Raw genomic sequence first — 16,746 nt, 5'->3', positions numbered from 1 at the left:
CTCTAGATCAGCATATAAAGCAAAGGCCTCAACTGGGTACTAGCAGTTTAGTCTGATGCATTTTATAACTCTTGAGATGGATGCAACTTTATTAGCTCATAGTCATTTTGGACTTTTATCCTTGGGTGATACTGAATTTCACTAACTTTGGTTTGTTTACATATCACTCCCAGACAAGTTTTAAAATGACAGCCCCAGGCACTTAAGGTGTTCTATCAGTAAAGGGTAGCCCAGATGACCCAGAGTCAGAAAATCAGGTTCTACCGTCAGTCAGTTTTCACCCCAATCCCAAAGAAGGGCAGTGTTCAAGAATGTTCAAACTACCACACAACTGTGCTCATTCCCCATGCTAGTAAGGTTATGTTCAACACCCTTCCAGCTAGGCTTCAGCAGTAGAAGCCTATTCAGTAGAAGCTCAATTCAGCGTCTTGAATTGAGAACTTTCAGATGTACAAGCTGAGTTTAGAAAAGGCAGAGAAACCAGGGATCAAATTGCTGACGTTCACTTGATCACAGAGAAAGCAAGGGAATTTCAGGAATACGTTTACTTCTGCTTCATTGACTATGCTAAAGTCTTTGACTATGTAGATCACAACCGACTGTGGAAAATTCTTAGAGATGGTAATATCAGACTATTTTATCTGTCTCCTGAGAAAGATGTATGTGGGTCAAGAAGCAACAGTTAGGACCTTACATGGAACAACTGACTGGTTCAAAATTGGGAAAGGAGTACGATGAGGTTGTATACTGTCACTCTGTTTATTTAACTTATATGCAGAGTTCATCTGGAGAAGGCAATGGCACCCCACTCCAGTACTTTTGCCTGGAAAATCCCATGAATGAAGGAGCCTGGTAGGCTGCAGTCCATGGGGTCGCTAGACTCGGACACGACTGAGCAACTTCACTTCCACTTTTCATTTTCATGCACTGGAGAAGGAAATGGCAAGCCACTCCAGTGTTCTTGCCTGGAGAATCCCAGGGATGGGGAAGCCTGGTGGGCTGCCGTTTATGGGATCGCACAGAGTCGGACACGACTGAAGCGACTTAGCAGTAGCAGCAGCAGCAGCAACAGAGTTCATCATGCAAAATGCTGGGCTGGATGAGTTACAAGCTGGAATCAAGACTGCCAGTAGAAATATCAATGTCAGATATGCAGATGATACCACCATAATGGCAAAAAGTGAATAGGAACTGAATAGCCCTTTGATGAGGGTGAAAGAGAAGAGTGAAAAAGCTGGCTTAAAACTCAACATTCAAAAAGTGAAGATCATGGCATGCTATCCCATCACTTCACATCAAGGGGAAAAAGTGGAAGTAGTGACAGATTTTCTCTTCTTGGTCCCCAAAATCACTGCAGATGGTGACTGCAACCATGAAATTAGAAGACGCTTCCTCCCTGGAAGGAAGGCTATGACAAACCTAGACAGCATTTTAAAAAGCAGAGACATCACAAAGGTCTGTATTGTTAAAATCCATGGTTTTTCCAGTAGTCATGTAGAGATGTGAGATTTGGATCATAAAGAAAGCTGAGCACCAAAGAATTGATGTTTTCAAATGGTGGTGCTGGAGAGTCTTGAGAGTCCCTTGGTCAGCAAGGAGATCAAACCAGTCAATTCTAAAGAAAATCAACTCTGAATACTCACTGGAAGGAGTGATGCTGAAGCTTCAGTACTTTGGCCACCTGATGTGAACAGCTGACTCACTGGAAAAGACCCTGATGCTGGGAAAGATTGAAGGCAAAAGGAGAAGAGGGTTGCAGAGGATTAGATGGTTGGATAGCATCACCAATTCAATGAACATGAACTTTGGCATACTCTGAGAGATAGTGAGGAATAGGGTGGCCTGGCTTGCTGCAGTCCATGGGGTCAGAAAGAGTCAGACACAACTTAGCAATTGAACAACAACAACCCTCAGCTCTAAAACTTGTGTTACAGTGGACAAGTCACTTTAACTCATTAAGCTTTTGCTTCCTTAGTTTGAGAATAAACAGAAGAACTGCCTTGATGACTCACTAGGATATTTATAAAGAACAAGAGAGGTCACGTCTATGAAAATTTTTATAGTGTTATATATAAAAAATAGTAAACATGTTTGTTTTTACCATGACAATAAATAATTATATTACTGAAGAGGCTAAAAGTGTTGTCCTATTTTTCCTTTTCTGATAATACTTATTTTACATGCTAGTAGTACCAGGTATTAGGTTGGTGTAAACATAATTCTGGTTTTGGACAGTGAACTTTAAATCATTATAACTAGACTCAAAAACATTTTTATTAAACAAAGTATTAACCATTACAATCAACGCATTTTTGCAAATGAGAAATAAATCTGTCTACTTCTGTAGCATAAAAACTCATGCTTTGGGATTTGACAAACTCTTGGAAAGCATTTTCTGCCTATTGCTGGATGTGGAAGTGATTTCCCTGCAAAAATTGTCAAGATGCTTGAAGAAGTCATAGTCAGTTGGCAAGAGGTCAGGAGAATATGGCAGATGAGGCAAAACTTTGTGGCCTAATTCACTCAATTTTTGAAGCATTGGTTGTATGATATGCAGTCAGGCATTGTCATGGAGAAGAACTGGGCCCGTTCTGTTGACCAACGCCGGCTCCAGATGTTGCAGTTTTCGGGGCCTCTCATCAATTTGCTCAGCATACTTTCTCAGATGTAATGGTTTCGTTAGGATTCAGAAAGCTGTAGTGGATCATACTTGTAGCAGACCATCAAACAGTGACTATGACCTTTTTTTGTGCAAGTTTGGCTTTGGGAAGTGCTTTGGAGCTTCTTCTCAGTCCAATCACTGAGCTAGTTGTTGCTAGTTGTCATATAAAACTCACTTTTAATCACTCATCACAATCCAATTGAGAAATGGTTCATTGTTATTGCGAAGAATAAGAGAAGACAACACTCTAATGATGATGCTTTTGATATGTGGTCAGCTCATGAGCCACTGACTTATGGAGCTTTTTCACCTTTCCAATTTGCTTCAAATGCCAAATGACCATAGAATGGTTGATGTTGAGTTCTTCAGCAACTTCTCGTGCAGTTGTAAGAGGATCAGCTTCAATGATCCTCTGTACTGTGAATTTGTTAGCTGTTTGTTAACCACCACTGCACTGTAAAGTTGTAAGCAGTCCCTGAGCCAAATGTGTTGCTGATGTTGTGCGTTATCTCTGCTGCTTTACGGCCCATTTTGAACTCAAATAAGAAAATTGCTCAAACATGCTTTTTTGCCTAACAGCATTTCCCTAGTCTAAAATAAATATAAAATAAACAGCAAGTAATAAGGCATTACCAAAAAAAAGAAGCGAGAAATGCACATGAAAATGGTGTATAACATAACCACATTTATTTACAAATATATTTCAATATAAAATAACAAAGTTCAACAATGCAAAACTGCAATTAGTTTTGCACCAACCCAATATTAATGCTTAGTAAATGATACTATTAAGATTAGTATTGCAAGGCCATTTTTTCCAAAGCCGTCTATTATCTCTAGTAAACACAAAGAAGTAGTGATCCACCGGGGATTAAAGCAAAGCAGTCATGCAAGTGGGAATGATCTGCCCATCCTATGTAATTGCCTATTTCCCACCCCTACTTTGTTAGTAGAAAAGAGAAAGAAGAGATAAATCTGGAAGCATTAATCTAAAAGAAGAACAGCTTAAAAATAGCAGACTATTTAGAGTGTCCAAAAGAAATTTATACACCCATAATCCCTTTTACCTGAAGCTGACATAAAAGCTTAAAATTCTGGATTTCCTTCTCCTCTTTACTGCAGATTTTCTGTGTAACCTTAAAATGATCCATTTAAACACTTGCTTTTCCCAGGTAAAACTCTGCTACCTTCCACCTGTCCAAGATGGACTAATTTTATGATTATCAAGACATATCAAAATATAGCTTATTTTAAGTTCCTCAAAAGAAGCAAGATGCTAACAAACTCAAATGTAGCCAAGTGTTTCCTTTCTTTTATTTTCTCTCTTTTTCTTTTTTTCCTCTTTCTCCCTTCCTACCACCTAATTACTCACTCATCCACATTTTGGTTGTGGTAATAATAATGTGGGAATGACCCTTTTATTAATAAATTAAAAACTTTTAGCTAGAAATTGGAAAATTATTGACACTATAACTGGAGTTTAGAATAGATCACATGAGAATTACTTGAGTTGTTTTCACATTAATCATCATAATCTTCATAGATCACTACTCTTCCATTTATTTTGACATGGGAAATTATTTTATTGGTCTGTGAGGTAGTGCAATAATATAGCAGGAATATATCAGGAAAACAGAACACTATTTGCTCTGTTCTTCTCTCTTGTGAATAGAGAATAACCTATTCAGCAGCATGTTTGAAATTATTGATTAGAGTCAAAATAGAAAATTGCCTCTTCTAAAAGTTAAATGTAGTGTCTGAAGTATGTAACAGTTTTAAGACCTTAGGAGTCCTATGCTCTATATGACAGGAGGACCATAAGGTATGGGTTAGGATATAAACACGACTTATACAAATATAAGATACCTGAATACACTCACAACATATATATATATTTTTTTTCATAGCAGAGAATAAATATTTTAAGAAATAAATCTATTTCTTTATCTGATATAGAACACTAATTCATGGATATAGAAATAAAGATCCTAATGAGGGAGACCAGAGAAAACTAAACATGGTAAGATTATATAATACAATTGTAAGGATGACTTATGTTTCAATATTTTTTCATATGATCTTTTATGAACTGTTCTTGGTAAAAGTCAGAATTCAAACTTGGGGTAGAAAATGGATTTTATAAAAAATATTTCAACTTCTACAGATTATTAAGTTTGGGTTGGAAATATAAAGGAGCACTGCCTACTTCATTTTCCACTTGAAAGAGAAGAAGTGAAAAAGAATAAAGAGCAATATACATAAAAATATTCATAAAAATAGAATTCTGAATTAAATAACATTTTAAAATGAAAAAATGTAATAGATATTTTCTAGTAAAGGCAATAAAAAGCTATTAAGCTGCATTTAAAGACTATTTTAAACTATAAGAAACAAAAATTTTGATAGCATTTACTGTATCTTAAGGATAATGGTGTTGGAGAAGTCTCTTGAGAGTCCCTTGGACTTCAAGGAGATCCAACCAGTCCATTCTGAAGGAGATCAGCCCTGGGATTTCTTTGGAAGGAATGATGCTGAAGCTGAAGCTCCAGTACTTTGGCCACCTCATATGAAGAGCTGATTCATTGGAAAAGACTCTGATGCTGGGAGGGATTGGGGGCAGGAGGAGAAGGGGATGACAGAGGATGAGATGGCTGGATGGCATCACTGACTCAATGGACGTGAGTCTGAGTGAACTCCGGGAGTTGGTGATGGACAGGGAGGCCTGGTGTGCTGCGATTCATGGGGTTGCAAAGAGTTGGACACAACAGAGCGACCAAACTGAACTGAACTGAACTGAAGGATAGTGGGGGAAAAAATGAAAAAAGAAAAACATATACATGCACACACATGAATACAGACTAGATAAAGTAGAAGAAAACACATTATATGAGGATCCTAAATTAGTCATTTTCTATCCAAATAATAAAAATAGCACGGTCTATTTTAAAGAAATTCATTTACAGTTTTATGGGCTTAAAATATGAATGTCCGAAGTTATATACTATGAAAAACCAACAGTTACTTAGCATCAGATCAGATCAGATCAGATTAGTCGCTCAGTCGTGTCCGACCCTCAGCGACCCCTCCATCCATGGGATTTTCCAGGCAAGAATACTGGAGTGAGGTGCCATTGCCTTCTCTGAGTTTGTGATAAGCATAGTACATTAATGACTATCATACATCTTAAGGATTATCAAGATCCTTATAGTCATATCAATTGATCTTACTGTGAAAAGACTGATAATTTGGAGAAATAAACAGTTTATTAAAATTTGAAAACCTGAATCAGCACACTTTACATTAGATATCACAAGTGGACTATATAACAATCATTTCAACTAGGAATACACTGGCTTCACCTCACCCACCAATTAGATTGGCCCTGTCTGTGATCCTTGTTTTATAGGAATACAAAAAAGCACAACAAAAATTCACTTTCTATGCTTTAAACTTGTCAAATTTAAATGCCTAGAAAAGGGTAGAACAAACAAAAGTTTTTCAGAAATAGGACATATGTTAAATTACGTTGATGAACTAGATTTGTACATAGGATTATTACTGAATTGCGTTGTTTGAAAGATTGATGCTAGCCTTGTTACAATTCCATACCATTACCACACTAAGGACAGTGGATGTGCCTCAGAAAAGTCATGGTATGCCACATCCAGACACAAAAATGTTAGGTGCTATACTGACAGATAAGCTTAATAGATATGATAATGGTGAGGAAAAAATGAAAGTAAATGTTAGAGGGGAGGAGAGAACCAATATTAAAATGTAGTTCAGAAATCTAACAAGGATTACCATTAAAGTCAAATTCACAAAGGGTATAGATATATTCAAGTTGGAGTTTCTTAGTAAATTCCAACTTAATCTAATGGGTCCTTGGGCCCTAGTTATTTTAACTAATTCACTCTTCTGAAACTACCACAGAATAATTCATTATAACCCAAGTAATTAAAAAAATAATCAAAAGTCCCCAAAACAAATGTTTACTAGGTAAAATCTAATTTTACATAATTTGTGTTTTTCTAATGAATAATTTTAACCAGTATGTATAGGGGAAAGCTTCTGAGAACATAGCTTTTCATCAATAACCAGATTCTCAGCAAAAATCAGCTTTTCTATAACCCATATTCTATCACCTAGGATCTTAAAAGTCTTCTCTTGGAGCAATCTTACACAGCTCTCTTTATGACAATTTGAAATTCTGTATTAAATTGTGAATTTATTTAATGTGTTGTTTCCTGCACCAGCCTGTATATTCTATAAGGCCAAGGACCGTGTCTCCTGTATTCACTGCTATGTATCTAGCACAAAATCAACCATCAAAAATGGGTTTAACATCGAATGAATGAAATATGGCAGAACCCCCACTATTCACTCTGCTTCACCCACAACACACATACAACTTTGAGAGTTACTTTGAAAATTAGAAAACGCGGAACTTTTGTATATTCCCCACTTTGCTCCCAGTCCATCCCTGGTCCACTGTACTCTAGTTGTAAAAACATACTTCTATGAATGTTCTTATCACACTGCATTGTAACTGACTGCCCTAAAAGGAAATGAACTAGTTGTGTGTCCACTGATCTCTAATAAATGCCAGGGATACCCTTTGGTTTACTTTTTAATGAGAATCAAGAAATAGCTTATGAAAAATGAAACATTTAGTAGCTCAGAATAAAATAAACTAATTGATGGCATAAAAAAGAAATTGTAAGAAATCAAATAAAGCCAAGAATTACAATGAACAAAATAAGTCACTTCCTTCTAGTTAAAATTTGGTAAGATTTTTAAATTATACAGTTTTTTTTTTTAATACTGTACAGTTAAGTATCTCCCCAAAGGAGACTTCTACACATTTAATAAAAACAAATCATCAAGGTTCCTACTATTTTTTTCATATAAAATAATTCCTCACAATCTTTTCAGTAAAAAGTTAGAAAGAAATACATACATGATGGTGTTAATGCCTGAGAGCTGTTGGAACATTTGTAGACCACAACCCACAATTAACGCTCGGCGAGTTGGGGGATAACTCAGCATTCTGCAGATCACAGGTCCAGCTTTTTAAAAAAAAGAAGGAAAAAGAAGGACACATCTATTATTTTTAGCTTCCACAGTAATTATTCCCATTAGGATAAATTTCCCCAAATCTCTATGGAATCAACACAACTTGGCATTTAAGAATAGAACATGTGTACTTTACAGAAATAGGGGCATAATATATTTTTGAAAACACTAAATATATGAGTTGAAACTATAAAATCAACTACAGAGAATTCAAGTTAAAACATTTTATGGATACTAGGGGGAAGATCTACATAACTGTAATGGTTAGAAATTCTTTTTCCTTAAATTCCTATGAGCTGTAATAACCACTCTGTTCTTCTGCTTCCCAGGCAATTAATTACTATTTAAAATCCACTCAATGTGGGACAACTTACAAAGTCACTGGAAAAATTGCTTTAATCAACTGAAAGAATGGCATTCATTAAAAAACAATTAAACAAGGAACAGAATTAATTACAATTTATTTGACTAAAGTAACAAAATTCATTCCAATGTATTTAACTAAAGTTAAGGAATCTGACTGTGATATCAGACTCAGTTATGACTGAAATGACTGAAATTTTATTATTAATAAAAATACCCAAAAGATAATAAAGAGATAAAATTTTAAATCTATTTTATATAGGTATATGTATGATATTTATAGATTTTTTAATAGTTTCCTAGTGGTTTTAAATGATACTTTAAAAATATCAATGGGCTTTCAAAATGGTGTCTCTATATCAGAATCTAGACCAATTCTGAAAAGCTCTAGATCTGAACCCCCAGGCCTTAAGTAAGGTAACTAACCAATTGAGGCCTATCATTTGGACATAACTACCAAAAGTGCCCCTTCTATTCCCAGAAGTGCTTGTTACAACATCACAGAGGCATGCTGTATAGTGTCACTGTGGTGCCAGAGTTGACTAAAAGGATCTTTGGTATTCCTGCTGTATAAGAAATAGCCTGCGATCACTAGGGTGTTAATTGCTTCATTAGAGGAATTTTTCCTGGAGGCTATTTTTTTTTTTTTTAAGTAAACCCTAAACCAAGTCATTGGAAGGACTGATGTTGAAGCTGAAACTCCAATACTTTTGCCACCTAATGCGAGGAGCTGACTCATTTGAAAAGGCCCTGATTCTGGGAAAGATTAAGGGCAGGAGAAGGGGACGACAGAGGATGAGATGGTTGGATGGCATCACCGACTCAATGGACATGGGTTGGGTAGACTCCGGCAATTTGTGATGGACAGGGAGGCCTGGCGTGCTGCAGTTCATGGGGTCACAAAGAGTCAGACATGACTGAGCGACTGAACTGATACTGATACTGAAACCAAGTCTGGTAGAAATCTGAGAAAATTTCACTATTTTGGAATCTTCTGGAAATCTAATATTCCAGTTCACAGAAATGGAATAGAATGTGCTATTGTCTCAGCAATAAAAGTTCATACAGGATGTCAAGACAGCACATTAATTAGTATTGAACATTACTGGGTGAAGATATTCATCTCTACAAAGGAACAATTATAATCACATGAAGACTTGATTGACTTCCAACAATTTTGTTTCTAGATGGTAAGACTGGACATACTCATTTAGAAAGCATGCTAAGAGTATTATAAATGTCAAGTTGTTTTATATTTAAGTAAAGTTTTAAGAAGGTTGTTTCAAATAGGTAGCTTTTATGACAATATAGAAATATATCTGGATCAGTTCTCTGAAAAGCAGACTCATCTGCAAACTTAGAAATCTATGAATGAGCCACAAAATAAGGACTGTGCACACCATCACATAAATATCTACCTATTTCCATAAATCAAAAAATTCATATAAAAGATTATTCAGTGGCTAAGTTGTAGCTGATTGTTTGTTATCCCATGGACTGTAGCACTCAGGCTCCGATGTCTTTACAGAATCAGACTTTACTTTCACCACCAGACACGTCCACAGTAGAGCACTGTTTACACTTTGGCCCATTACTTAATTCTTTCGGGAGTATTTAGTGATTGCCTTCCATCCTTCCCCAGTAGCATACTGGACACCTTCCCACCTGGGGAGCGCATCTTCCAGTGTCATATATTTGTGACTTTTCGTACTGTTAATAGGGTTTCTTGCGGCAAGAATAACAGAGTGGGTTGCCATTTCCTCCTCCAGTGGACCATGTTTTGTCAGAATGCTTCATTATGACACATCTGTCTTGGGTGGCCTTGTACAGCATGGCTCAAAGCTTCACTGAGTTATGCAAGCCCTTTCACCACGACAAGAAAGTGATCCATGAAGGGGAATATATTATAATTTACTTTATATACCATGGAAAAAATTTAAAGACAACAATTATGATGTTGTGACAAAACAGAACAAAACAAACAACACCCAAATACATTTTTCAGCTTTTAGGAAACTCCATAGATGAGAAACTAGTCTTCTGCAAGAAATCTATCATAATCTTTGGATAGATGTATCTATTTGCTCTATTAACCTGTTTCATGACTTGATAGTTTAAGCAATACTGATATAGGACGGCAGAAAAATAAAGAGAAAATGATGACAAATTAGGATTAAAGTTTTATTAGCCAAAATAACAAGAGATAAATTATCACACAACATCACATATTTATTTCCAGTTTTTGTTTTTTTTTTTAATCTGGGTTTTGAAAAACAGAGCTAGAGTAATCAGGTTCTGTGACTTTTAACTATACTCGAAGGCTGCAGGAATCAAAACAGCATGTACTGGCACGAAATCAAAAATATAGATCAATGGAACATAATAGAAAGTCCAGAGATAAACACAAGCACCTATGGCCATTGACCTATGATAAAGGAGGCAAGAACTAGACATGGAACAACAGACTGGTTCCAAATTGGGAAAGGAGTATGTCAAGGTTGTATATTGTCACCCTGCTTATCTAACTTATATGCAGAGTACATCATTGCAAATGCTGGGCTGGATGAAACACAAGTTGGAATGAAGATTGCTGGGAAAAATATCAATAACCTCAGATATGCAGATGATACCACCCTTATAGCAGAAAAATGAAGAGGAACTGAAGAGCCTCTTGATGAAAGTGAAAGAGGACAATGAAATGCTGGCTTAAAATTCAACATTCAAAAAACAAAGATCACAGTATCCGGTTCCATCATTCATTCATTAATTATTTCATTTCAGGCACTTATTCGTCTCCAACTCTTTGCGACCCAAAGGACTGCAGCACGTCAGGCCTCCCCGTCCATCACCAATTCCCAGAACTTTAAAAACAAACTTTAAAGTTCTCAAACTCAGAGTAATCATGAGTACTCAAACTCATGTCCATTGAGTCGGTGATGCCATCCAACCATTTCATCCTCTGTTGTCCCCTTCTCCCCCCGCCTTCAATCTTTCCCAACATCATGGTCTTTTCAAATGAGTCAGCTCCTTGCATTAGGTGGCCAAAGTATTGGAGTTTCAGCTTCAACCTCTAGTTTCAGTCCTTCCAATGAACAACCAGGACTGAACTCCTTTAGGATAAGCTAACTGGATCTCCTTGCAGTCCAAGGGACTCTCAACAGTCTTCTCCAACACCACAGTTTAAAGACATTAATTCTTTAGCACTCAGCTTTCTTTATAGTCCAACTCTCACATCCATACACGACTACTGGAAAAACAATAGCTTTGAATAGACAGTCTTTTGTTGGCAAAGTAATGTCTCTCCTTTTTAATAAGCTGTCAAGGTTGGTCATAACTTTTCTTCCAAGGAGCAAACGCCTTTTAATTTCATGGCTGCAGTCACCAACTGCAGTGATTTTGGAGCTCAAAAAAAAAAAATGTCTGACACTGTTTCTACTACTTCCCCACCTATTTCCCATGAAGTGATGGGACCAAATGCCATGATCTTCGTTTTCTGAATCTTGAGTTTTAAGCCAACTTTTTCACTCTCCACTTTCACTTTAATCAAGAGGCTCTTTAGTTCTTCTTTGCTTTCTGCGATAAGGGTGGTGTCATCTGCACATCTGAGGTTATTGATCTTTCTCCCTACAACCTTGATTCCAGCTTGGGCTTCATCCAGCCCAGGGTTTCTCACGATGTACTCTGTATATAAGTTAAATAAGAAGAGTGACAATATATAGCCTTGACGTACTCCTTTTCCTATTTGGAACCAGTCTGTTGTTCCATGTACAGTTCTAACTGTTGCTTCCTGACCTGCATAGAGATTTCTCAAGAGAAAGGTCAGGTGGTCTGGTATCCCCATCTCTTTAAGAATTTTCCAGATTTTATTGTGATCCACACAGTCAAAGGCTTTGGCATAGTCAATAGAGCAGAGATAGATGTTTTTCTGGAACTCTCTTGGTTTTTGATGATCCAGCAGATGTTGGCAATTTGGTCTCTGGTTCCTCTGCCTTTTCTAAATCCAACTTGAACACCTGGAAGTTCATGGTTCATGTATTGTTGAAGCCTGGCCTGGAGAATTTTGAGCATTACTTTGCTAGCATGTGAGAGGAGTGCAATTGTACAGTAGTTTGAGCATTCTTTGACATTACCTTTCTTTGGGATTGGAATGAAAACAGACCTTTTCCAGTCCTGTGGCCACTGCTGAGTTTTCCAAATTTGCTGGCATATTGAGTGCAGCGCTTTCACAGTATCGTCTTTTAGGATTTGAAATAGCTCAACTGGAATTCCATCACCTCCACTAGCTTTGTTCGTAGTGATGCTTCCTAAGGCCCACTTGAATTCCCATCCATGATGTCTGGTTCTAGGTGACTGATCACACCATCTTGAATACCTGGGTCATGAAGATCTTTTTTGTATAGTTATTCTGTGTATTTTTGCCACCTCTTCTTAATATCTTCTGCTTCTGTTAGGTCCATATATTTTCTTTCCTTTATTATGCCCATTTTTGCATGAAGAGTTCCCTTGATATCTCTAATTTTCTTAAAGTGATCTCTAGTCTTTCCCATTCCATCTGGTTCCATTACTTCATGGCAAATAAATGGGAAACAATGCAAACAGTGACAGGCTTTATTTTCTCGGGCTCCAAAATCACTGCAGATGGTGACTGCAGCCATGAAAAAAAAAGACATTTGGTCCTTGGAAGAAAAGCTAGGACCAACCTAGACAGCTTATTAAAAAGCAGAGACTTTTTGGACTGCATGATCAAACCAATTAGTCCTAAAGGAAATCAGTCCTGTATATTCATTAGAAGGACTGATGCTGAAGCTGAAACTCCAATACTTTGGCCACCTGATGTGAAGAACTGACTCACTGGAGAAGACCCTGATACTAGGAAAGAATGAAGGCAGGAGAAGGGGATGACAGAGAGTGAGATGGTTGGACGGCATCATCAATTTGATGGACATGAGTTTGAGCAATCTCCAGGAGTTGGTGATGGACAGGGAAGCCTGGCGGGCTGCAGTGAATGGGGTCACAAAGAGTCAGACATGGCTGAGTGACTGAACTGAACTGAACTGAAAGACACTTTCTTCACTAAGAGGTGCTAGGAGAATTAGATAGCTACATGCAAAATAATAAAGTTAGAACACTTCCTAGTACTGCACACAAAAATAAACTCAAAATTGATTAAAGACCTAAGTGAAGGCTAGATACTACAGAAATCCTAGAATAAAACATAGGCAGAACACTTTCTGACATAAATTGCATCATGATCTTTTTTGATATATCCCCTTTATTTTATTTTGAAAATAAAAAAAGATAAATGGGGCCTAATTAAACTTAAAAGCTTTTGCACAGCAAAGAAACTGTAAATAAAATGAATAGACAACCACATAACGGGAGAAAATATTTGCAAACAAAGAGGCTGACAAGGGATTAATCTCTCTAATATACAAATAGCTCATGCAGCTCAATATAAAAAAAGTTAAAAACAACAAACAATCCAATCAAGAAATGGATGAAAGATCATATTTCTCCAAAGAAGACATATAGATGGCCAAAGGACATGTGAAAAGATCACTAATTATTAGCGAAATGCAAATAAAAACTACATGAGGTATCAACCTCACACAGGTCAGAATGGCCACCATCAAAAAAATCTATGAACAATCAATGCTGGAGAGGATGTGGAGAAAAGTGAACCCTCCTACACTGTTGGTGGGAATGTAGATTGGTACACATGGAGAAAAATATGAAGGATCCTTAAAAAACTAGAGGTAGAGCTACCATGTGATCCTGTCATCTGGAGAAAATAATAATTTGAAAAGATACATGCATCCAATGTTTATTACAGCACTATTTACAGTAGCCAGGACATGGAAGCAACCTAAATGTTCATCAACAGAGGAATGCATAGAAAAGATCTGGTGTATATATGTACAATGGAATATTACTAAGCCATGAAGCAGAATGAAATAATGTCATCTGCAGCAACACGGATGGGCCTAGAGAGTGTCACAATGAACTAAGTCAGACAGAGAAATAAAAAAATCATATCACTTTGTTTACATGTAGAACCTTAAAAAAATGTTACAAAATGAACTTATTTACAAAACAGAGTCACAGATGTAGAAAACAAACTTATGGTTGCCAGGGGGAAACAGGGGGAGGGATAAATTGGGAGATTGGGATTAACATATGTACACTACCATATATAAGACAGATAACTAATAAGGACCTACTGTATATAGGTTCTCAAAACTCTGTAATGACCTATATGGGAAAAGAATCTAATAAAGAGTAGACATATGTATATGTATACTCGATTCACTTTGCTGAAGAGCTGAAACTAACACAATACTTTAAATCAACTATACTACAATAAAAATGAAAAACAATGTTACAGATAAAAAATATGGTTACATCTGGGTTTTAGACTTTCTTTTGGTTTGGAATTCCTGATAATTATAAACAATGGTAGTTCCTTTATTGTACTGAAATGTTTCTTAAAGATAAATTTTGGTCATAGCAGCTGTACATCTGATTATGCATAAACAGATTTAAATAGTTTTCTTTCATTAAAATCATAAACTAAGCTTTATTAGGCACTAAAACTAACTTCATGAATGCAAACCATTAATCTTCATTTTATGCAAGCTATGAGGCAAGAAATATTCAAATATATTAATAGGTAGAGTGTGAAAATTTTAAATGTCATGCTCTACTTATAAAATGTCTTTTGAGTTTTATAATTAAAAACATTTTAAGTACACAAACATTTCAGTTTATTGTTAACAAAATATTTGTCTTTGAAAAACAGAAATTCCCACACAATAAAAACTAAAGCCTCTAGATAATTAAAGCAAAATGGAAATGCAGAATACAAAATATAATACATAATAAAACAATACAGGCAAAAATTCCAAATGGGTTTATCTTTTCCATCATTCTGAACACTTCATACTAAGTATCAACAACTTTCACAATGATCATCCAGTTGTGGCAGGGGCTCTGGTGTAAAGGACAGTCTGACAAGTGCAGCCATTCCTGTGGACAGGCTGACTGTGAAGAAGCTGAGCCCACATAATTTTCTCCAGGTATGATTAAAATATGCACTAGACCACACTTTTCTAAAATTCCAGGTCCTGACTTCCACTTTCAGACAAGATGAAGTAACAGTTATCAGATTTCCCTCCAATATGCAACAATTAAAAAGTCAGGCAACAATGCATGAAACAATACTTCACATGATAAGGAGACAAAGAATACGACTCCTGAGATTCAGGAAGTAAATGAGATGAACCCTACAAATGCCCCAGCTAAAATCTGGAATAAAGTATTCAGGCAGTAATACAGAAAGCTGCAGTATGGGGAGGGGAAACCAGGCAAACTGATGGCCACCTTAAGTTGAAACAGTGCAGCTCAGGACCCAGGTGACTAGAGTTCACAGTGCAGAGTGCTGGAGAGAAGAGAACGTCACAGAGAGGACACTGGAGATACGCAGGACTCTTTGAATTTTCAGTTGAGGACTGATCAGTAAACGTTTTGTGAAGAAACTACCCCAGGTAAGAGAAAGAGTTGCAGGAAAGAACTAAAGTAATGAACTCCAGGAATTTACACAGGACTAGCATAAAGAAGAATACTCAGAAGAGTTTTACCTCAGTAATATATATATTTAGTCCAAGGTTAAACATTGCTTGGACACCATCTAAAACAGTTAAATTAAAGACTCAAATGCTTCCAAGAAAGTGAGTAGCATCCCAGAACCAAGTTCAACAGTAAGATAAAATTTAATAGTTCTGGCATACCATAAAAAATTACCAGGCATGCAAAAAGGTGGGAAAGTACAACTTGTAATGATAAAGAGTTTAATTTAGCAAGAGGACATAACAACCCTAAACGTCTTTGCACCTAAAAAAAGCTTCAAATTATATGAAGCATAAAACACAACTGCAAGGGAAAACAGAAAAACCCAAAGTTAGGCTTGGATATTTCATTGCCTCTTTCTGAGTAATAGTCAAAATAGGCTAAGCAAAGATAATCAGCAAAGATACAGAAGACATCAACAACACGATAAACAAACTTGACCTAGTATTCAGACAACATCCTATAGACCAAATGTTCTTTTCAACAGTAAATGCATGTTAAATGTCTTAGAACATTTATTGAGATAGATTATATTCTGAGCTCTAAAACTGGTCTCAATTAATTTAATAGGATTCAAGTCATACAGAGAGTGTTCTCTGATTATAATAACATTAACATACAAATCAATAAATGGAAAGATAATTGGAAAATACCCCCCAGATCAGAACCTGAATAACAAATTTCCATGGATCAAAGAAATAATGGGAAATTAGAAAGTATTCTGAACTAAAATAATATGAAAATGCATCATACAAAAACTTGTGGAATGGAGCTAAAGTAGAATAGAGGAAAATTTATAGCAACAACCTTGGCTTCCACCTTACAAAATCAGAAGAGAGACAAAAGAAACCCCTCAAAACACAAGATAAAATAATAATAAAGATCAGAATGGAAATCCATCAAATAGATAAGGAGACAACTGAGAAAAAAAATCAATCAAATGAAACCAAAATCTGGCTTATTGAAAATATCAATAAAATTGATAAACTTTGAGCCAGATTGTGGAAGGCTGAATAATG

At 36.3% G+C, this 16,746-nt stretch overlaps 1 protein-coding gene across 3 annotated transcripts in view; it reads right to left on the bottom strand.

Annotated features, from left to right (window-relative positions):
• Nucleotides 1-16,746, bottom strand: part of SLC2A13 (solute carrier family 2 member 13) — a 527,099-nt gene that overhangs the window by 280,967 nt on the left and 229,386 nt on the right. For 2 of the 3 annotated variants that reach the window (XM_086399920.1, XM_086399922.1), the window contains exon 4: nucleotides 7,623-7,731. In XM_086399920.1, coding sequence (XP_086256046.1) covers nucleotides 7,623-7,731 — 109 coding nt within the window. Of the gene's footprint in view, nucleotides 1-1,060; nucleotides 1,124-1,643; nucleotides 1,721-7,622; nucleotides 7,732-16,746 lie in introns of those variants that run through there. The other variant, XM_086399921.1, reaches the window with a different exon arrangement.

This window comes from Bos grunniens, chromosome 5 (assembly GCF_055505025.1).
Source record: "Bos grunniens cultivar Pamir isolate PY7600 chromosome 5, Bosgru_T2T1.0, whole genome shotgun sequence".
Lineage (NCBI taxonomy): Eukaryota > Metazoa > Chordata > Mammalia > Artiodactyla > Bovidae > Bos > Bos grunniens.
The sequence above is the reverse complement of the archived record's forward strand: the minus strand, read 5'-3'. Positions and strand labels throughout refer to the sequence as shown.